Genomic DNA, 23,528 nt, shown 5'->3' with positions numbered 1-23,528 from the left:
CAACATAGCAAATGTTTACGGACTGTTTTGTTTTTAAACTGTTTTTGGCACTGGTTCTTTCCAGCTTACCAGTGTTTTTTTTTTTTTTTTTTTTTTTTTTGAAAATTGCCTAAGTCTGAGTTGTGTACATTAAACCATCTCAGAAGTGGTATGGTAAATTGTTCTGTAGAAATGAAAATTTCTGTTTATTGACAACATACTATGTCTGCTCACTGGAACAAGTGTTAGACTCGCTTTATATCATTGAATCCCTTTATATCATTGAATCCCTTTATACCTGTTGTGTGTATTTCATTTATATATGAGTAGTGCAATTAAATATCTCAGATTTAATTTGGAAGCAAGGACTTCCAGTAGTTAATGAATTTCTCCAAAATTCAACAGTTTATGCTTTTAAGCACAACTTTATGACATCACATCATGCTTGCCCCCCCCCAAGTAGTTAAATAAATGTACTACTAAAATTTTTGAAAAGCAAGGCTTCCATGTTATAGTTGTGTTACATATACTTTTAGCACATAATCCCCTGAGTTCCCATTAAACACAAACCACTGACAGAAGGAAACAGTTGTCAGTAGCTCCCAGGAGTATACTTTGTACCGGAGAACTTTAATTGGCAGCAAGAAAAGAAAGCATTTTAAAAAGCCAGGAGTCAAGAGTTATTCTATTTTTTGTCACCTTTGGGAAGAACTGAAGCATCCATAGATGAATAGCTGATGAATGAATGGATAAACAAAACAGGGGGAGCACACAAAGGAATATTATTCAGTATTAAAAAGGAAATCCTGTCACGTGTACGTGTGTGATCTTTGAGGACATTGAGTTACTCGACACACAAACACAAGACTCTACACACAACATCGATTCTTAACCTAGTGTAGCTAAACTAGAGGGAAAAAAAAAGTAGAATTAGGATGGCAGTCGCCAAGGCTAGAAAGATGAAAGGTGGTGGTGATTTAATTAGTACTTTCCAAGCACAGGAACAAGTGTTAGACTTGCTCTATCTAACTTAAACCCTTTATACCTCATAAGTGAGTGTGTGTGTGTGTGTGTGTGTGTGTATATATATATATATAATTTTCTCTTATATATTTGGAGTAGTACAATTAAACGTCTCAGATTTAATTTGAAAGCAAAGACTTCCACTGGTTAAATAATTTCTCCAAAATTAAAGTTAATGCTTTTAAGCACAACTTTATGACATCACATGATGGCTTTCCCCACCCCACAAAGTAGTTAAATAAATGTATTACTAAAATTTTTGAGAAGCAAACCTTCCATGTTTTAGATATTAGCTCAGGCTAAATCTTTTTCTGCCCTGACCTCTCTGGCTAGGTCAGATACCCTTAGTATGTATTGACCTGATTACTTTTCCTTCAGACCACTTAGGCAATTGGGTTTGTTTCCTTATTAAACTGACCTTTGCAGTGTCTGTTCATACATGATGAATGGTTAAATATGATATGCAAGAAGTATCCCAAAGCATTAAAGGAAATGAATGTGTCTCTCAACGTGAGTTAAAATACATTCGAGAGGGGCGGGTGAGATGGCTCAGTGGTTAAGAGCACTGGCTGCTCTTCCAGAGGTCCTGAGTTCAATTCCCAGCAACCACATGGTGCCTCACACCCATCTTTAGGGAGCTCTGATGCCCTCTTCAGGCAGACGGATGTATATGCAGCAGAGCAGTCATACATTACATAAATAAAATTACAAAAAATACATACTAGGGGTTTTGGAAAAGATGCTATTACCTTTCATTTGTTACTAGTAAAGGGTAATTACTGAAGTTGGGAAACTGTAGATGACTCTTGTGTACTTAAACTTGTTGATGTTCATCACTGATTTTTGTAGATGAATGCATGTGAGTTGCGTGCATATATTTTTGATTTCTTATTGACTGACTTATTAAGAGGAAAGACATGGAAGTTGTTTATGTAATTTACTGAGCTTATGTACCAATCATGTGTAACACAAAGACAGTTACTAGATCTTCAGAAATCTTTTTAGAATATTTACCCTTTTCAGTTGTGTGTGTGTGAGTGTGTGTGGGGGGGGAGAGAAAAAGAGAGAGAGAGAGAGAGAGAGAGAGAGACACACACACACACACACACACACATACACACACACGGAGAGGGAGAGAGGGATTGAGATGGGGTTGGGGAGAGAGAGCGCACTCACAGGAGTGCAGGTTCCTGTGGAAACCAGAGAGAGCTTTGCATTCCCTGGAGCTGGAATTACAGGCTGTCCTGTGGACTGTCTGGATGGATGCTGGAGCTGGAATTACAGACTGTCCTGTGAACTGTCTGGATGGATGCTGGAGCTGGAATTACAGACTGTCCTGTGGACTGTCTGGATGGATGCTGGAGCTGGAATTACAGGCTGTCCTGTGAACTGTCTGGGTGGATGCTGGAGCTGGAATTACAGACTGTCCTGTGAACTGTCTGGATGGATGCTGGAGCTGGAATTACAGGCTGTCTTGTGAACTGTCTGGATGGATGCTGGAGCTGGACTCAGCTCCTTTGGAGGAGCTTTAAGTACTTTTAACTTCTGATCTCTCTCTTCTCCCCCCAGTCTAAACTGAGTATCTTAAGGGTAGAGAGTTAACTTGTGTGTGTGTGTGGGGGGGGGGGAGTAGGAAGGAGAGGGAGAGACTAGGTCTAACATTCTGGCCTACTTTGTCTTCAATTTTTTGCCTGCTTCAGCCTTCTGAGGATTGGGATTACAGATATGTTTGTGCTTTCATGACTGGTTGGTTTGTGTTTTTAGCCCTTTATAAGATTTCAGAAATCTCCGGGATAAGGCTGTTTCCAGTCTGTCTTGTTCCCCACGTCAGGGATTGCTCCAGTGCTCTGAGTTGTTCTATAGTGAGCTCCAGTTTTGAGACTCCTTTTGTATCCTGTGCCCACTCGGTTCCAGTTCTCATTTCTTCTACTCTTCCAGGCCTTTCCTTACCAGTCTACTGTCCTGACCTTAGTTTCGCTTTCCTTACCACCTTACCTGCCTAGGAACTTGGCTTCCCAGTGCTGCTGCTCCAGTGAACATACACTGCAATACCATTGCTCACCATGCTAGTTGTCTGTCTGTGTTTGCCTTTGTTGATTTTGTTTGGGGTCACAGACGATAGGTTGAACATCACTCATAGTTGGTAGAGTGTGTGTCTGTATGTCTGTGTCTGTGTGTGTATATGTGTGTGCGTGCCTGCATGGGGTTCCTGGTTGAGCAACTCTGATCTAGAGTCTGAAACTTTTTGAACCTCAAGTTGCTGCTCAAACTTTTTAATCTGTGCTGTAATCCAAAGCTCCAACCTATGCTGTCCTTTACCTTCATAGAGAGAGGGCCAAGAAAACAATCCTGAGGAAAGTTACCAGAATTAAGAGACAGGACACCATTTTGGCAGGCCCAGAAGTGACTTTTGTCAGTGTGTCTAGTTGTCGTTAGGTTCTGTTAATTGACTTCTTTATTCAAATTTGGGAAAGATACATAGGCAAACCAGCATGCTCATATATTGATGGTAGCAGCAGTATGTCACTTTGTCAGCAGGGTCTTCATTGTAGAAATTCACATGATGACTTAGAGTTAGTTTTGAGATGGAATACTGCTGTGTTGTCCAGGCATATCTCACTCAGGGACTCGAGATCTCTGGCCTCAGCTGACCAGGTAGCTGGGGATTTAGTATAGGTATTTGTCAGCCACCACATCCGGCTGACAAGAAGCTATATTTTTTAGCCAGAGATTGGGAAATATGGGATTGAAGTAGAAGCACAGCAGAGAGTTGGATGATTGAGATGTGCTGACTTTCTTCTCTCTCACCCTCACACAGAAGACCTGTCACAGCGCTTTCTGGTCCTGAAGATCGAGCCAAGGGCCTTTTGCTGGATAATCATGCTTTCCACTGCCAAGATATGCTTGTGGCCCTAGGCTCTCATGTTCATATGTTCTATTAGTCTCCTAAACTTAATTGTGTTTATGTGTGTGAATTGGGTTGAATCCAAGGCCCCACACATGCTAAGCATGTACTTTGCCATTGGGCGTCACCCAAAGCCCCACTTGTCAACACTTATAAGACCTGACTTGTTTATTTTATTGCCTGTGGTTTAGTCTCACTGAGTTTTAAATAAACTGTCTCGATGGGTTCAAGCAGGCTTACTTAGATCAATCTTAACGCCTTCACTTACTGTGCTATTTGCTAGATATTTTTGACATCCCTAGTTCATCTTCTGAGATGCATTAACTTGCCAAGTATTATGTATAGAGGTGGTATAACCCACTGGTTAGGGAATGGACTGGTCACTTTCAGATCCACAGCTCTGAGTGTTTCAGCTGTTTCCGATTTTGGATTTGCGGAACAGAGGAAGATAGAGTGACTGGGTTTTGTAAGATAACAGCCATACGTGTAAATCTGGGCCATGCTAAGCTGCACAGCAAAAGCTTAGTAAGGATCATAGAAGTTTAAATGTTTCTTTGCTTTTTTAAAAAAAAATAGCCAGTGTCCCAGTTAAAACAAAATACGTCTTTCAGTTTTCCAGATAAACAAAACATTTTCACAAAGTCTGCTTTTTACAAGGGTATTAAGGGGAGAAGGAAATGCACCTTTGTTGAGTGTCTGTGATATGGAGGTATAATGTTGTGTGTTTTATTTACTTTTTAAAAAAAAAACTCTTAAACTTGTAAACTGCTAAGTGGGTGCACAGGCCAGTAATCCTGGCACTTGGTAGCATGATGTGGGTTTCAGACTAGCCTGGGCTATAGAAACTATCTCAAGAAACAAAATAAAAAAACCGAGAGAAGGAAACACCAAGAACTGTAAGCATTAGAAGTAGGTACTGCTCTTGTATTGACTGTGTACCGCATGCATGCAGGAACCCTTGGAGGTCAGAAGAGGGGTTAAGGATGGTTGTGAGTTGCCTGTGGGTTCTGGGAACTGAGCTCCTCTACAGGAGCATCATTGGAAATCACTGGGCCAGCTCTGGGCCAGTCCTGTAGGTTGTCTTTTTCCTTTTGAGTCGAGGCTCAGTATTCAGTCTTTGCTGGCCTGGAACTAGCTGTGTAGACTAGACTGGCCTTGAGTTTATAGAGCTCAGCCTGCCTGTACACCTCAGGTGCTAGGATTAAAGAGGTGTGCCACCACGCTCTGCCCTCCTGCTTCATGTAAAGGGGAACTAAAGGAGAAAGAGGGATTTCTCTCTGAAGCTCACCTAGGTTATGAAGTGGTCAAACCAGGTTCAGCTGGCAGTACACTTTAGTTTGGATTTGTTTGTTTCATCATATTGTTTTTTGTCTGGTGTGTGTAAATTTTATATTAGAAGTGGACATGAGCACTCCTTTGGTAATCGTTTACTAGAAAGTAGATGTGAGTGTGGAATATGTGGATGGCACGTCATTTCACACTGCTCTTCTTTTTTCTTTCAAGCTGCCAGCCTATGGGGACCCTACAAAGACGTTTGGCAGACGGTCGGAAGTGCTATCTGGAGAAGACAGCCTGAAGCTGTCCACCTTCTTGACATGATTTTGAAGAAACACAAACCCGACTTCATCTCACTGTTTAAAAACCCAGTATGAAATATTCTTTGCTTCTTAGATTTGTTTGTTTGTTTGTTTTTTTAAATAAATCTGTAGAGTGGTGGTCTTTTTAGATCTGTTTATTTCTTTACTTGTTAATGAATTCCGTGAGGGCATGAGCATGCCGTGGTGCACATGTGGAGATAAGACCACAACCTGCAGGAGTCAGTTCTCTTTTCTTCCATTGTGTGGGAGCCAGGGCTTGAACTTGGGCTCTCAGGAAAGGTGGTAGGAGGCTTACTTGCCAGCTTCAACCCTGTTTTGCTTGTCTTTTTAAAGAGTAAAGGACAAGTGAACTCTCTGTGTAAACATGTGGCTTGAACTACACTAGTAGTTCAAGTTTTTAAAAATGCCCCTCCCCCAAGCAATTTATTGTCTTTTTATTTTCATAGAACTTACTGTTGAGTTTATCTCCAGCTAAGTGGTAAACGTAGTATCTGAATATGATTTAGGAAATGCAGTTTATCCCACAAATGCTACTTGCCTTAAAATTTCTGGCCTATAATTGACAGCACACATAACCTTCACTGGTCACTTACTTTCAGACACACTTGTCCATTTGAAGTCTCTGCAGTGCAGGGTAATCTGTTAGTTAAACTAGTTATTCATCACTGTACCTTGAAACCTCCTCAGTAGAGGGACTACAGTGGAGGATTTGAATGTAGAGACTCCTTCCCTTGTTTTTGGGCAATTTTCTGGTTTTGTTTTGTTTGGCTTGTTTTGTTTGTTTGTTTTTGAGGTACCATCTCACTCATCTCTCTCTGAATCTAAGGCTAGCCTGGAACTCAGCTCAGGTTGGCTTTTATCCTCCTGCTTCAGCCTCTGCCTGGGATTATGCATATAAGCAGTTATTTCCATCTCACAGTTGTTTTGTTTTCAAACCTTTATCATTTGGCATTTTGCTCTGTGTGTGTGTTTCTAGAGATGAAATCTTACGACCTTGTGCATAAAATGCAAGTGCTCTACCATTGAGCTGTACTTTAACTTTAAAAGTCTTTTTGTTTTTGAAACAGTCTTTCCAACTTGCTCAGGCCAGCCTTGAACCTATGATCCTAAGTAGCTGAGAAGTGGGCTTGCTCTTTCTTGTGATTTCTTTAGTAGAAAGCTCTGGCTTGGAGCTGGGAACCAGCTGAGCTGAAACTCCTACTTAGCTCTCCCCGAAGAAGGTTGTATGATCTCAGATAAGTTACCTAGTGTACCTTGGTACCATTTCTGTATTATACAGGAGTTGGACTAAATGATCCAGGGAGTTCTTCAGGATCTCAACTTTGACAGTTTGCTATCTATCAGAAATTTCTCTGTGTTAAATAGTTAAATCAAGGAATCTTTAAGGGGCTTAATGAGATGGCTTAGTACTAGAGCACTTGCCTAGTGTGTGCCCATTTGTGGTTTACATTCCTACCACCACACACAAAAAAAGAGTTTTGTAGGACATAAAATCATATATTACCAATCTATGAGTCACTCTACAAAGTAGTACTATTGATTGTTACTTAATACAGTTTATATGTCCATTTGAATTATTGGCATGTAACTGAAACAGTCACTTAGATATGTGGAGAACAGAATAGTATTTGTTTATATTTTTCTTGGGTTTTATAGAGTTTAGCAGGTAGTTTTGAGAAGGTAGTACTGGGTTAAAAAGTTGAACGTGGTGCCAAGTGTTGTCTCAGTATCCTCTCGTTCTCAGTAACTGGCTAGGAACCACTTCAGTGTTTGTCATGCTACCAGGCTTTGTTGGTTTTGTTTGCATGCAGGCTGGCCATGACTCTACTTGCCTGGCCTCCAGATTTAGGATTCGAGGCATGTGCTGCCATGGCAGCCAGGCTGCATTGCTATGAATTGACTTCTGCTAGGAGCACTGTTTTCAGTCATTGATTATAATTTTAATCATTCTAGCCAAAAAATGTTCAACAGCATGAGAAGATTCAGAAAGCCAGTTCAGAGGGTGTCGCCATCCAGGGGCAACAAGGAACCAGACTTCTTCCTGAGGAGCTCATTAGAGAATCATTTATCATCAGTGACCTTTTTGATATTGGGGAGTTGTCAGCTGTTGAGCTTCTCCTTGCTGGTAAGTGACATTTAGCTGAAAGTGTGGTATGTAGTCAGAATCAGGAAGCTTTGAACCCCTAACTTGGACGTTTTTTTTTTTTCTTTTAAAGATTTATTTATTAATGTATATTTTATATATTTCATGTATGCGTCGTTGTCCTCAGACACACCAGAAGAGGGCATTGGATCCCATTACAGAGGGTTGTGAGCCACCATGTGGTTGCTGGGAATTGAACTCAGGACCTCTGGAAGAGCAGTCAGTGCTCTTAACCACTGAGCCATCTCTCCAGCTCCCTAACTTGGACTTTTTATTGTTTGGGTAATAAATGTGTTTAAAATGTTTATTTATTTATGCATATGTGTGTGCATGAGTATATTTATGTGCACCATACTTATTTAGGAGCTATGGGAGGTCAGAAGAGGGTATTGGATATTCCGGAACTGGAGTTACAGGTGATTATGAGCCACTTTGTGGGTGCTGGGAAGTGCTCTTAACTGCTGATCCATCTGTCTAACCCCATAACAGATTGTTTTTAAAGATGTCATTTATCTGGCAAAACAGTTCAGAATATTTAGTTTGTCTTATATTAAAGGGCAAACTTAAGTAGTCCTAGTTGTTGATGAATTGCCTTAAGGTGGGCCTTGATGTAGTAATTTACCAGCAAAGATGAAGATACATCCCTAGAACGCACAGCTCAAGGCAAGTATACTGTCATGTAGTGCATAGGAGGCAAGGTTTACTGTTTTTGTTGTTGTTGTTTTTTTGAGTGTCTTCTGGAGTGAGTTAGTTAGGTGATGAATGACTATGTGAAAAATTAGATAATTTTAATAATAATTAATACCAAGAAGAAAATAAACTGCATATCAAGGCAGAGAGACAACAGGGTTGATTAAGGTAGTTCTGATTAGTGGGCTTAGTCAAGGCCTTTCCAGGGTAAGGACATTTGATATAGACCTGAATTGTTTAGATGCCAGCTATCCAGACTTCTTGGGAAAGGCTGATAGAGGCACAAGAGGCATATTTTTCAGGTCTGAGTAAATGCATGTTTAAAGGAGAGAGGACTGCTGTGACTGGGCATGGTGAATAAGGGAGAGTGTAGGAACTGATTCCAATAGTATTTTTGGTATTACTGAAGGATTAAAACAAGCATATGTAACCCCAAATGATTTAGAAGTCAATTTGGCTGCTTCATAGAGATCAGTATTTTCATAATAGAAGCAGTTCATTAATGATTACAAAGGAACCATGTGAAGAAAATACATACATCTTAGTTGAACGGTTGGCTAGTTTCTTTAAATATACCATGTAACTACCAAAATCCTTTTTTACCAAAGAAACTCAGTTATTGAAGATGAGGAAGGTAGTTTTCTCTTATGTGAGGGGATGCTAACTGGTCATACTTGAGATTAAAATTTAATTCAGATTTTTTTTTATTCTGGCAGTGCTGGAGATAGAACTTGGACCTTGTGCTTGGTAGACAAGCACTGTACTACTGAGCTGTTCACGGCCCAGAACTTTGATATAACAAACATGTCCTCTGTAGTTACCATGCTCTAGCTACTGTGGGAAGACTGCTGTAAGATGAAGATGAGTGAATCCTCATTTAGTTAAAGGAACACAGTCTGGTGATTTAAGAAAGACGTGGGAATGGTTTTGACAGGAGGCAGAAGAGAAGTAGAGTAGAAGAGAGTGACGGTGACCCTGAAAGGAGGAAGCTTGCAGGCATTTGCAAGAGTTCACATGAGTGGAGATAGAGTGGGCCCAATATAGGAAATCAGAGAAGAAGTGAAATTGAGTTGGGAAAGTGATGAATTTCTTGTTCTTTTTGTTTGTTTGTTTGTTTGAGACAGGATTTCTGTGTGTACCCCTCCCCTGTCCTGTCCTGGGACTCATTCTGTAGACCAAGCTGACCTCAGAGATCCACCTGCCACTGCCTCCTGAGTGCTGGGATTAAAGGCATGTACTACCACCTCATGACTGGGCTTCTTGTTCTTATTGATAGGGTTCATCCTGGCATATGGTTCGTGGGCATATGAGTCTGCTATCCCAGGAATGATGCAGGGAGTTAAGATCCTTAGGGTCCCCTTAATGTTGAGACCTCCTTATTTGAATACATTTTGGCATCCATTTCAAACACATTTGAGCTTTATTACTAACTGATCAATTCCTTTTCTAGGAGAGCATCAGCAACCACATTTCCCTGGCCTCACCAGAGGATTGGTAGCTGTCCTTTTATACTGGGATGGAAAGCGGTGCATTGCAAATTCTCTCAAAACCCTGATACAGTCCAGACAAGGGAAGACATGGACATTAGAACTCAGGTCTGTTTGCCTTTGGGGACTTTACAGGGTTAATGTAAAATTACTTGAATTTGAATTTTGGAAATAGCAGTTTTTTTCCTTAGTGTATACTGTTTCAGTAAGGTGTAAGCTCAGATCAATAGTATACTGGACTACTCTTTCCAGAGTAATACGTTAGTTTAAACTTGACTCATTTGCAACTAAATGAAAAATTACAGAGATTTATTTAACTCCAGTGATTTAGAAAGGATAAAAAGAACAAGATTATAATTCATCCTGGTTGTTCGTAGTAATAGGCTGTTGTCAAAACAGTATCTTTATTCACTATAGCTTTGTTTATTTCTTTTCCTTGCAGTCCAGAACTGGTTTCCATGACAACACGCTTTACAGATGAACTGATGGAGCAAGGATTGACCTACAAAGTCCTTACTTTGGTGTCACAGATTGATGTGAATAATGAGTTTGAGAAACTACAGAGAGAGAGAGGTTTGGGCAGTGAGAAACACCGCAAAGAGGCAAGAATTCTATAAGATGAACTCATGGGTGTCTTTGTCAGATGTGGAACAGAAGTCATAATAGAAATTCATTTCACTTAGGTGGATGCAAATACTGTCTCACAGGTTCTCACTATGTAATAGTTGATTGGTCCAGAACTTACTATATAGACTAGGCTAGCCTCCAACCCAGAGGCGATTCACTGCCTCCGGGATTAAAAGCATGAACCCCTGTGGAAATACTGCATTTCAAATGTGTAGACTACTCTGCTCATGGGATTTGCCTGTATTTTTTCCCAGTTGCTGTGCCTCTCTTTATGCCTTGTCTAGTTCTTTCTGAAGTGAGTTGTTCAAGCAGTTGGTCAGCATGGTTTCTTAAGGACTGAACTCTAGAATGTGTTCAGAATTCCAGCAATTTTAGGAGTACTGGTGGATTCAGATCAGTTAATTTTGTTAGCCTTTATGGAAGACACTATATTTTATAATATCAGACCTTGCTATAACTTATGTTACAATCGTGTTGTTACTTGTAGGTTTCTGATCTCATCAAGGAGTGCAAGCAGTCTCTGGCTGAAAGTCTTTTTGCCTGGGCTTGCCAGTCACCGTTAGCCAAAGATGACACCCTCCTTCTTATTGGACATTTGGAAAGAGTGACAGTTGAGGCCAGCGGCTCCCTGGATGCAGTAAATCTGGCTCTCCTTATGGCTCTTCTGTACTGTTTTGATACCAGCTTTATAGAACAAAGTACAGAGGAACGAGATGGTATTGAATTTTACATTTTATCTTTTTAAAAAAATTACTTATTTTTATTCTATGCGCATTTGTGTTTTGCCTGTGTGAATGTATGTCTGTGTGAGGGTATCAGACCCCCTGGAACTGGCATTACAGACAGATGAGAGCTGCCATGTAAATGCTGGGAATTGAACCCAGGTCTTCTGTAAGAGCAGCTAGTGCTCTTAACTGCTGAACCATCTGTCCAACCCATACATATTTTTATTTGTGTGTGTGTGTATAATTTTTTTTATTTTATCTGGATGAGTACATTGTCACTGTCTTCAGACACACCAGAAGAGGACATTGGATCCCATTACAGATGGTTGTGAGCCACCATGTGGTTGCTGGGAATTGAACTCAGGACCTCTAGAAGAGCAGCCAGTGCTCTGAACAACTGAGCCATCTCTCCAGCTCTAACATTTGTATTTTTTAATGCTTTTTTTTTTTTTTTACAGTCTCACTGTGTGGTCTAGGTTGGCCTCAAACTAATTTTTTTTAATTACATTTATTTGTGTTTGTGTGTGTGTGTGTGTGTGTATGTGTCTGTGTCTGTGTGTGTGTGTGTGTGTGTGTGTGTGTGTATGTGTCTGCCAGAAGACAACTTTCAGGATCAGTTGTTTCCTTCTGCTATATGACTTCAGGAGGTAGGTTGCCAAGTTTAGCAGCAAGCACTGTTACCACTGAGCTATTTTGCTAGTCTGGCCTCAAACTCTTGGTCTTCCTGTTCTAGTCTTCTGAGTGCTGGGATTATAGGCATATGCTAACATACCCAACATGTGCTAACACAACCACCAGTACATTTATTTTCAAAAATAAAATTTTAAATTGTGAGGGAACATTTAAGAAGGACAATTTTTAACTTCTAAAATATAAATTTTCTTTCTTGTTTCTGTCTGTACAGTTCAGGCAAGTTTGAAACATTTTAAATGTGTGTTGTAATTTAAGACTGAGGTAAAACTCAGTAATTGAGGAATTGCTTACCATACCTGAGGCCCTGAGTTTGCTTCCCAATAGCAAACTAGCCTTGATTTTTTTTTTTTGTTTTTGTTTTGTTTTTTGAAACAGAGTTTCTCTGTTTAGCCCTAGCTGTCCTAGAACTTACTGTGTTGATCAGGCTAGCTGACGGTTTTACAGGAGAGAGTAATGTGTCCATGAGTGCACATGCCTGACTTACTGCAGCTGCCTGTTATGTTCCTTACTGACATCTTTAAAACTTGTGAAATTTCTTTATTTCCTTTTTGACGAAGGTTGGTGTGTGTGTGTGTGTGTGTGTGTGTGTGTGTGTGTGTGTGTGTGTGTATGAGAGAAGTAGATGATTCATTTTATCTTTAGAGAGCATTTATTTTAGAATTCCTATATAGAAAAAAAACAGTGAGTGCTTCTTTTTTTAAATTTCTGCTGTCTATGAAACTTACTAAAAGTTGTTAACTAAAATTTGGGGTTGTCTTTTTAATTTTTATGCATATGATATTTAACAGTAATACAGATTTTTGTTATATCAAATAATGATGTTAATTAGTCATTACTCCTTTTGAAAACACTGAGTGCTTTAGATATCCACGTGTGACAGAAGGGAGGATTTATTTCTGCTCTTCTTTGGTAAAGTGATCCAATTTTGTGTTTTCAGATATGATTCATCACCTTCCACTGTTGACAGAGAGACAGTACATTGCAACAATTCACTCTCGTCTCCAGGACTCACAGCCTTGGAAGCTTCCTGGGCTGCAGGCCACTGTTAGACTTGCCTGGGCACTGGCGTTGAGGGGAATATCCCAGCTACCTGATGTAACAGGTAATGTAAGGAAAGTTTGAGATAATTAAGTGGCTGTACTAACTACTATACCTAGCAATGTATTTATTTTCTTCCTTCAAAATTTTTTAGATGACTTATGTGTGAATGTTTACCTGCATGTATGTGTGTATTCCACATGTGTGTCTAATGTTGCCTGAGATCCAAGAATTTCCTGGAGTTAGGAATGGTGTCTAGGTATCATGTGAATGCTGGGAATGGAACCTAGGTTTTTTTGGAGGAACATCCAGGCCTCTTAACTACTGAGCCATTTCTCCAGCTTCAAATGTGTTTATTTTCAAATATCAGATTTTAAATCAGAAAGAGAAAGTGTAAATATGAGCATGAAAAATTACAAGTTGATAAAAATTTGTAAGCAAGAAACAGTGGCTTGTGTTAGCACTTTTCATTCCAGTACGGTAAGTGGATCTCTAGTTCGGGGCCTGCCTGGTCTACATAGAATTCCAGGACAGCTAGGTCTGCATAGAGAGACTGTCTCAAAAACAACAACAGTAAAACCCCTCATTACTTTGTAAAGTAGTACTGAGATGCACCATTTTTGTTGTCTCAGAAGAGAACCTTACAGGTTACTTCCCTGTTGTGGCTTTAGTGACAGAGTTCTTTAACCTTCAGTTTAACCTTCAGTGTAAGAGTTTAGACGTGTGAGACTCCAACAGAGTTACACCTGTTCTGTTCTGTTCTGTTTTTTTTTTTTTTTTTTTTTTTTGTGGTGCTGATGATTGCTTGACCTTCTCAGTATGTGCTAGGGGAGGGAGGGAGAGGGAGAGTTCTGCCACTGATCGGCAGTTCTAGTTCTTTCTTTTTGAAACAGGTTCTCATGTATTCCAGGCTGGCTTCAAACTATGTAGCTAAGGGTGCCCTTGAGTTTCTCATCCCCCTGGCTCTACCTCCGAAGTGCTGGGATTATTAAATATGTGCCACCATAATCAGCTAATTATTATTATTTAAATTAAAAAAATCATTCTTGATTTTGTTCACAAACTTTTTCATATTGTATCAAACAGAAGATTTAGTTTTTTAAACTCTGCGTTGGAAAGGAGATGTTTGGCTCAGTCAACAGGCATAGATAGATAGGTGTGACGGTTTGAGTATGCTTGGCCTAGGGTGTGTTGGAGGAAGGGTGTCAGTGTGGGGAATGGGCAATGAGACCATCCTCCTAACCACGTGGGAGCCAGTGTTAGCTGCCTTCAGAACAAGAGGTAGAACTCTCAGCTCCTCCAGCAGCATGCCTGGACGCTGCCATGCTTTCTGCCTTTGCTGATGGACTGAACTTTTGAACTTGTAAACCAGCCCCAATGAAGTGTTGTCCTTTTAAGAGTTGCCTTGGTCATGGTGTCTGTTCACAGCAATGAAGCCCTAACTAAGACAGTAGGGCAGTTTACTTAATCCTGTGTTATACAGGGAAACCTATTTTGCTGTCTAGATTCCCGCAATTATCATGCTTAGAGTGGTTTGCCTTGTCAAATGCAAGCTGTACTTTCATTGTAATTTGAAAGACTTGTCACTTCTGTAGGATTTAGTGGTGCCATGTATATATTAGTTACTGGGTAAGATGAGGTTCAAGGGAAGAAGAGTTTATTTTGGTTCCCATGGTTTGTGGGGGTTTGTCCTGGCAGATCGGGCTCAGCAGAAGGAGTATAAGAGGTGATGGCGTTAGTCTGCAGTCCCAAAGCAGGGAGATAGATAATGCGGTGCTCTGCTAGTTAGTCTGCAGTCCCAAAGCAGGGAGATAGATAATGCGGTGCTCTGCTAGTTAGTCTGCAGTCCCAGTCCCAAAGCAGGGAGATAGATAATGCGGTGCTCTGCTAGTTAGTCTGCAGTCCCAAAGCAGGGAGATAGATAATGCGGTGCTCTGCTAGTTAGTCTGCAGTCCCAGTCCCAAAGCAGGGAGATAGATAATGCGGTGCTCTGCTAGTTTGCTCTCTTTTCTCCCTCTTTAAATTCACCCCAGTCCCTAGCCTATGGTATGAATCAGCCGCATTCAAGGTGAGCCTTTCCTCAGGTAAACCTCTCTCAAAAGTGGGGCAGGATGGCTCACACCTTTACTGCTAGTATTTGAGAGGCAGAGGCTAGAGGGTCTCTGAGTTGAAGACCACCATAATCTATAAAGTGAGTTCTAGGCTAGCCAGGACTACTTGGTTGAGACCCTGCCTCAAAAAAAAAAAAAAAAAAAAAAAAAAAAGTAGAAAACCTTTCTGGAAATGTCTGGAATTAAAGTTCCTACATTGTTTTTACATGTTATGTTTACATAAGAGCCCTCTGACTATACCATTGTTAACATTACATTAATTAGCAAGTCACTCCAGTTTTTTGTTTTGTTTTGCTTTGTTTGAGATAAGGTCCACTACGTAGTCCTGGCTGGCCTGCAGCTTGCTATGAAGACCAGGCTGGCCTCAAACTCAGAGGTCCAGCAGCCTCTGCTTCCTGAGTGCTGGGACTAAAGGCAAACATCACCAGACCCAGTTACATTTGTATTTCAAATTCATTCTTTTAGTAGTTCTTTGGAGTTTATGAATCAATTAGAATTATATATAAAATCTCATTTTGTGCTGAGACCTGTTATGGGCTGGAAAAATGTCTGAAATACGCTTCACTAACATTCTGCCCTGAGATACAACCTGAGTTAAAGACTTTCTCACTTTGCTTTTCTGTGTTCTGAAATTTTGTAGCCCTGGCTGAGTTCACGGAAGCAGATGAAGCAATCGCAGAGCTCGCCATTGCTGATAATGTCTTCCTGTTCCTCAGTGAGTCTGTTGTGCTGGCCGAAAACTTCTATCAGGAAGAGTTTTACATTCGCAGAATCCACAATCTTATTACAGACTTCCTTGCATTTATGCCAATGAAAGTAAGTATAACAGTGTAGGAAGAGCTTTGTAAAATAGTTAAAACACAGTTTTAACTAGCTCTATGTTTGGCAGCTAATCAAGTCAGCATATGTATTTCAACTACAGTCTGGATGGAAAGGTGAAATAATAGAAACCTTATTAACTGGAAGGACGTTTTTCAGAAGAAATGTTGGCTACTGAACACTTTTCTAAAAGCAGTGGTCTAATGAAAGCGCCTCTGTGGGCGGGTGATCACGGTTCATTTCCTGTACCTGGTGCTGCAGGTGCACTGCTGATGTTCTTGGCTCTTATGTCTGTGTGTTCCATGTCTCTTTTCTTTCCTTTGTTATTTTAGTGACACTCATTTATTTTATATATATTGTGGGTGCTTTCATGTGGAAGTCAGAGAACAACCTGTGGTTGTTTTCTCTCCACCATGTGGCTCTGCGGCTCAGACTCAGATTGTCAGGCTTTGCAGCAAACACTTACACTGAGCCGTCTTGCACACCCCTCCCCTGATTGTTTTTTGGTAGTGCAAGGGTTGAGACAGCTCACAGTAAGGCAAGTGCTTTCTCACTAACTACACCCCAGGTCCTTCATTTTGGTTTTCTAGATTGTTGGTTTAAAACTTTTTATGTACGCTTAAGTATTTAATGCTATGTATTTTCATTTTTTGTGCAATTTAATATATTTTGGCATTTTCCTTGAGATGACTTTGGTCACTGTAATATATAGAAGTGTTTGATTTACAAATGCTTAGAAAACTTACTACTTATTTCTTTTACTAGTTTCTTGGTAGTCAGAGAACATAATTTACCAGGTTGCTTTACTGTTGAGGTTTTCTTTAAAGTATCCACTGTGGTCTGTTTTGGTAAGAGATCTGTGAAAATGGGAAGCAATATGTATTCTGCAACTGTTATGTGGATTGTTCCATGAGTAATTAACTGAAATTGTTTGATTCTATTGTTCAAGTCTTTCCATCTCTTTATCAACTTTCTGTACTTTTTTTCTGTTGAATATTGAGAAAGGAGTATTGAAACTTTCAGCTATAAATGTTTTTTTCCCTTCTTTTCAGAACAGAGTAATTTCTTGTTTCATTAGCATTTAGTTTACACAAATATTAGAAGACAGGGTTTCTTAGCTTGGGTATAATGTTCTTCACAGCATGCTGGACAGTGAGGTTTACTTGTTATATCACTGTAATATGTTCTCAGTAGTTCCAGGATGTCAAGTTTCATGCAGAATTTAGGATAATCTATAAGTCGAGATGGCCTGCCCCAAATGTTAGTAATGCTCCTGTTGAGAAACTAATTGATCTCATCTTCCATAAAGTGGAAAGTTCTGCCTTCCCTCCCTCCCTTCCTCCCTTCCTCCCTCCCTCCTTTCTTCTGTCCTTCTTTCCTTTGTTGTGTGTGTATGTATACAGATATGAGCATATCATTCTGGGCAGGATTCAGTGGAAGTCAGGATAGTCTATAGGACGTGGTTTTCCACCATCTTGTGGATGCCTGGCTTGGTGCAGGCATTTTTACCTGTTGAACCATCTTCCTGGCTCTCTCTGATCCTTATGCTATTATAATCTTATTATTTTAGTGAATTTCTAGTGTATTTTTCATGTTGCTAAAATGGAACGGTACTTAAGTGAGTTTCTTATAGAATTACTTTTAATTACTTAATTTCTTGATTTTGTTATTAACCAATGCATAAGAAAATTACATTAAGCCTTGTTTAATACATATACTAGGTGAAGCAGCTAAAGAGCCGGGCAGATGAAGATGCTCGCATGGTTCACATGAGTATACAGATGGGGAACGAGCCCCCCATCTCACTTAGAAGGGACCTGGAACACCTAATGCTCCTGGTAAGTCATTCTTTTGGAGAGGTTTTTTTTTTGTTGTTGTTGGCTTTTTTTCTTTTTTAAATCTCTTTTCTGTTCCATTTTTCTTGAGTCTTGGAACATTTTAGCAAAAAAATTCAATACTAATGTACTTTTTAATTTCTGTAATGTTTTTGCTATAAACATTTCTCTATAGTTTTTGCTTGTTATTTGCAGATTGGTGAACTATATAAAAAAAACCCTTTTCATTTGGAGCTTGCTCTAGAATACTGGTGTCCCTCAGAGCCTCTGCAGACCCCCACGGTCATGGGCTCGTACCTGGGAGTCGCTCATCAGCGCCCTCCTCAGCGCCAGGTGAGGTTTTTAGCTTTTTATTTTTATTTTCTGATTTGGTCATTAAGCTCTGAACACAGACAATACATTATTTAGAAATTATTCCTTTTTTTCTTTTATTTAAGAAAATTTGAACTCATCATTTAAAATTCAGATCATTTTGAATTTTGCCTATAAGTCCTTTATTCCATACTAGACATGTGACACATTGTTAGAGACAGAAATGCTCCTAGTCTTCTTATCTTTTTCTTTCTTGAGATTTTATTTTTGGTGTAGTCATCCTCTATAGGTATGGCAGTAACCAGTATACATGATGCTGACCAAGTTGGGGAAGATGAGGTTTCAGCACTAAAGACTTCTTAGAGGTCATAATTGATGACATGGTGCCTGGGAATTTCCATATGTGTAGATAAGCACCCTTTTCCGTCCTGTATTCTCTAATGTATAATGTATAGAAGTAAATAAAAAGGATTGTCATGTCAGCGTTCATCATTCTGGCTTTTCAGTGTTAGACACTTGCATGCTGTAGATTCATTCTCCCCTGGAGTCTACAATTAATACCCCCCTTTTATTTTTACTCTAGTTTTTACATTTATTAGTTTGGCTTTTTCCCTATGTAGAAAAATATATTAGAGAAGGGTATATTAAAGCTTTTCAAAGGTTAATATGGAAGATAGAATGATTATAATGGATTTCTAGTGCCCTGATTTCATATTGTAAGTTGATATAGTTCTGTAACTACTAGACTTTAATTTTGAGAGATGTTTTAAAGTAAGCAATGTGCACCACCAAAGCGTTTTCCCCTTCAATGCTTAAGTATTTTTCTTAGAAATAAGGGTATTTTTCCTACAGTATTATTGTAAAACTATTTTAAACCTAACAACAGTATACAATAATTTCTAGGTGTCTGTAAACATATTTCATATTTACTTTTATATAGTTAAAAAGTATGAGTAGTTGGTTGGAGCGATGACTCGGCAGTTAAGAATGCTTGCTGCTCTTGAAGAGGACCAGAGTTCAGTTCCCAACACCCATGTCAGATGGCTTTCAGAGATCCTGTGACTCTTCTGTCTTCTAGGCACCTGTACACACATGCAAACACAGACATACATGTGTACTAAAATAAAAATAAGTCTTTAAAAATATGACATGTCTTACATGTGACATTTAAGGTGGAGATTGTAAATGTGAGTCCATGATGCCTTAAAGTTGTTTTCTATAAACTTTTTTTTCTTAATTTCAGGTTGTCTTGTCAAAGTTTGTTAGACAAATGGGTGACCTGTTGCCGCCAACTATTTATATTCCTTATTTGAAAATGCTCCAGGGCTTGGCCAATGGGCCTCAGTGTGCTCACTACTGTTTTAGCCTGCTCAAAGTCAATGGCAGTAGTCATGGTAAGGGAAGTCTGCATGTTAAATTTGTTTTTACACTATTGCATACAGTATACGGCTGAGTAGATTCTACCATAGGTACAAATTGCATTTATGATACCTGAGGGAAAGAGTTACACTGGTGATTTTTATATATGGTAATGCTTTGATTTGGGTCTCAGAGGTTGGGGGATTTTGCCACTTTGTTAAATGTGGTTAAGTGTAACAAGTCTAAAGCATAATTTTTCAAGAGCACATGTGCTCTTGAAAAGAGCAGGCATACTTCTCTGCAGTGGAAGTTTGATTTTGTTTTACTTAGTGTGGGATGATGTCTTACTACGTAGCTTAAAGGTGTCTAGAACTCACTCTAAAGTTTAGAGTTGCAGGTATAAGCCATCATGGATAGCTAACTGATTTCTGTAATTTAGCCTCATAAACACTTGATTTCCCATTACTAATTTTCAGACTCAGGTCTGGTTAAGTCAGATATACTGCCAAAAGGGAAAAGAAACAAAGTGTCTGCTGTTTTTATTTTTGCTCTGATATATGAAGAAAATAAGGTTTGAATAAGCTAAGTTTTAATACACTCATGGTGACAAGTTGAAGGAGCCATGACTAAAACAGATCTTCTTACCTAGACAGAGCATTAAATTACTGCTCATTTAGGACAGATTGATTGTCTGCTAAGACAAAGACAAACAAATGGTATCAATTAAATTATTCTTAGACTCCAAGCAAACAACCAGACCTTTTGTTGTAAGGCTAATGATTGCTCCTAGAGCCTCTCAGGTGGTAGGCAGGATTCTATCTTTGAGCCCTAAATAGGCAGTTTTTGAAAGAAAACTGTGTTGCTTTTCTTTTCAGTTGAAAATATTCAGGGAGCAGGTGGCAGTCCTGTTTCCTGGGAGCATTTCTTTCACTCCTTATTGCTTTACCATGAGCATCTCCGAAAGGACCTGCCAAGTGCAGACAGTGTTCAGTACCGTCACCTTCCTTCCCGTGGCATCACCCAGAAGGAACAAGATGGACTGATTGCTTTTCTCCAGCTCACATCTACTATCATTACGTGGGTAGGTAGCCATCCCAGAAGACGATGGTTTGTCTATGTTGTAGCCCGGTGACATCCTAAGTGGCCAAGCATTTTTCTTTTAGTGACTTTGTTTATGAGTGATATATTTAGCACATACATAGCGTTTATCCCTGTGCTCCTGGTTTTTAGATGTTAGAGGGCATAATTTATGCTAGTTCTGCTCATTACAGAGTCTTAATTTGAAAATTATAGCCAGAACATGTTAAAAACTAGAGGAGAGGAAAGGAAGGGTCGTGTGTGTACATTCTTCTAGAAAGTAACCAGCAGAGGTGCCAAGGCACACATGTGGTGGTCTCTGTGTGTGCAGAAAGAAAGAGTAGTTTTCATTGAAAAGAAAGTTACTGAATCATTTTATCTGCTTCTACCAAATCAGTCCTGTCTTCAGCATATACTTTTCACAGCATGGAACTCCAAGTTGATTCTAGAGTGAAATGAGCTGCTCAGGTTGACATTTGGCTGGAATATAGAAATGTGTTTTCTAGAATTTTTCTAATCATTTGATGTTATTATGCTGTAAAAATACCAAACTTACTATAATGTCTTACTGAAATAAAGTAATCCTTGACAAAATATTTCTGAAAAGTTATTTTTTTTAAATAAGTTTTTTTTTTTTTAAGATTTTTTTTAATATGTGTGAATTCACTGTTGCTCTCTTCAGACACGCCAGAAGAGGGCATCAAATCCCATTACAGGTGGCTGTGAGCCATCTTGAGGTTGCTGGGAATTGAACTCAGGACTTCTGAAAGAACAGTCAGTGTTCTTAACTGCTGAGCCATCTTTTCAGCTCCTTAAGTTATTTGTTGACTCATTCATGAATTAGATATATTTTAGTGTACTATTACTATGTTCTAGAAAGAACTGAGCAGTGGCTTTGATTTTTGTCATTCTAGTAGACCATTTATCTGTTTGTAGTAGTATTTCTGTTTCTTTCTGGATCTGTCAAAGAAATTCTTAGAAATTTAACTTACATTCTTTCCATGACCAAACTAGTGATCTGATTTAATCTACCAGTAGGCTTCCAGCTAAAAGATAGATCCTTCTTTGTCATGGTATATACTAAATGTATACAGCATACAGTGTATTGCTGATCACTTTTTGTAGCTGTGACTTGGTAGTGGGTGCCTGTATTCACGTCTGTCAGGAGGACAGCTTGAGTTAATGGGTTTGGAGGCCAGTATGGGCAGCATAGCAAGAGCCATTTTCAGAAAACAAGACAGAGAAGCATAGGTAAATGAATGAAGTGCCTATCTTGTTGTTTTGTGTTCCAATCTCAGAGTGAAAATGCTCGCTTGGCGCTCTGTGAACATCCCCAGTGGACGCCTGTTGTGGTGATTTTGGGCCTCCTGCAGTGCAGTATTCCCCCAGTTCTCAAAGCCGAGCTACTGAAGACACTTGCAGCTTTTGGAAAGTCTCCCGAAATTGCTGCTTCACTTTGGCAGTCGTTGGAATACACGCAGGTGGTGCCATGAACTTTCTTATTGTATAATTTAGAGGATGGTAATACTGTAGAAACAAGAGCACCTGGTGGAAATTTACAGTATTCCAGAGCTTCCCATGTAGGAAGTTAGGTTTGGGGAGCCAAGCATTGCATTTAGGTTGTTTTCTTGGCTCGCTTCTTCACAGCCTCAAGTAGTTTACCAGAGACATGTTCTTCAAGTAACTCTAAAGATCTTAATTTTTAAGATCAGTGAGATACTTCCTGTGTGGCAGACTTTGAGATCAGGCTAGTTAATGTCTTCATACATACTGTACTCATTAAATGCAGGAAATAGATGCTTGTGTTTTCTATACTGTTCCTTTTCCCCATGCCCTTCCTGCCTGAAACTAGGAGAGTGGTGTATTATGTAGCTCTCTATTATCATGGCTTTACCATCAAAGGTCCTATTTGCTAAGTTATACAGATGTTTTCACAGCAGCTGGATGACTTTTCACTGGTGGACATAAAAGGCTCATAGGCTTTGGGCATAACTGGAAGTGGATTGACAGCAGGAACTTTTTTTGACTTGCATCCATTTATACAATGATAGGAGGAGAATTTAAGGGTTGAATGGTATTTGGAATCTCACTGAATGTTTTTTTCCTAAAAGTCAGCTCTGTTGAAATTTTTCTATTAAGCATTGGGATACAGTGGAAAGAATATGTTTTATAGCAGTAGCTCTCAACCTTCCTAGTGCTACCACCTTTTAATACAGTTCTTCATGTTGGGATGACCCCCAACCATAAAATTATCTTCATTGTTACTTTATAACTGTTATGAATTGTAAGTGAATATTTGATATGTGACTCCTGCGAAGGGGTTGTTTGATTCTTAAAAGGGTCATGACCCACAGGTTGAGAACTACTTTTTGTAGCAATACCTCCAGGAGATGCTTAGGTGGAATGTCATTCCTCTCAGAGGTCATACAGTATAATGGAGGCTGTGCTTCCTGTTCACTAGTCACACAAACAGTTATTTTCCAGTAGCAGAGGCTTCTAGATTTTTCCAAATGTGTATCTTGAACATGAGAATAACTAAAGTTATTAAAACTTTTACCATGAGGCTGCTGCTGTCCTCTTGATCTATAGTAAACAGTACTTAGCATGTCCTGTGTGCTTACTGCATTGTAATAGGATTGGGTTCAGGTTTTTCAGAGAAAAGTGGATTTATAAGTTTCCTGGACTGCTATGCAAGTGGACCAGGGACTCCTTGGTGTGTGTGTGACGGGGTGAGGTGGTGGTTGAGATGTGTAACTGCTGGATGGCCGTTATTGTTTTTTGATGGACAAGGATGCCCATGGAATGTATGTCTTTTTACTTCCAGATACTGCAGACTGTCAGGGTTCCAAGCCAGAGGCAAGCTATCGGTATTGAGGTAAAGTTTCCCCTTTTAGATTCAACACTACATTCATTCATACAGTAATGCCAAAATAAGACTGTGAAAAGTTATTTGTAGCCTACTAAGTTTCTGTTTATGAATTAATATATTTGTTTAATATATTTGCTTTTGAAGGATTTTAATGGTACTGAAATAGAGATAAAACTGTTTTTATCATTATTTTATTTGTTTATTTATTGTAAGGTCAGTGTGTGCTTAGGCACACATG

At 39.4% G+C, this 23,528-nt stretch overlaps 1 protein-coding gene across 4 annotated transcripts in view; it reads left to right on the top strand.

The window, feature by feature from the left end:
• Nup205 (nucleoporin 205) overlaps positions 1–23,528 on the top strand; it is a 68,393-nt gene that overhangs the window by 1,211 nt on the left and 43,654 nt on the right. For all 4 annotated transcript variants that reach the window (XR_013104090.1, XR_013104089.1, XM_034519026.2 and 1 more), the window contains exons 2-14: positions 5,411–5,553; positions 7,459–7,630; positions 9,789–9,933; positions 10,268–10,427; positions 10,940–11,168; positions 12,808–12,972; positions 15,660–15,835; positions 17,560–17,676; positions 17,869–18,006; positions 19,229–19,379; positions 20,220–20,425; positions 21,720–21,902; positions 23,246–23,296. Coding sequence is in view for 2 of the 4 variants with exons in the window: in XM_034519026.2 (XP_034374917.1) it covers positions 5,411–5,553; positions 7,459–7,630; positions 9,789–9,933; positions 10,268–10,427; positions 10,940–11,168; positions 12,808–12,972; positions 15,660–15,835; positions 17,560–17,676; positions 17,869–18,006; positions 19,229–19,379; positions 20,220–20,425; positions 21,720–21,902; positions 23,246–23,296 (2,036 nt within the window). In the remaining 2 variants the exon portion in view is untranslated. The remainder of the gene's footprint in view (positions 1–5,410; positions 5,554–7,458; positions 7,631–9,788; positions 9,934–10,267; positions 10,428–10,939; positions 11,169–12,807; positions 12,973–15,659; positions 15,836–17,559; positions 17,677–17,868; positions 18,007–19,228; positions 19,380–20,219; positions 20,426–21,719; positions 21,903–23,245; positions 23,297–23,528) is intronic.

The sequence above is a fragment of the Arvicanthis niloticus genome, chromosome 15 (genome assembly GCF_011762505.2).
Source record: "Arvicanthis niloticus isolate mArvNil1 chromosome 15, mArvNil1.pat.X, whole genome shotgun sequence".
Classification (NCBI taxonomy): Eukaryota; Metazoa; Chordata; class Mammalia; order Rodentia; family Muridae; genus Arvicanthis; species Arvicanthis niloticus.
Note: the sequence above shows the minus strand (reverse complement) of the source record. Positions and strands in the feature narration are given on the sequence as shown.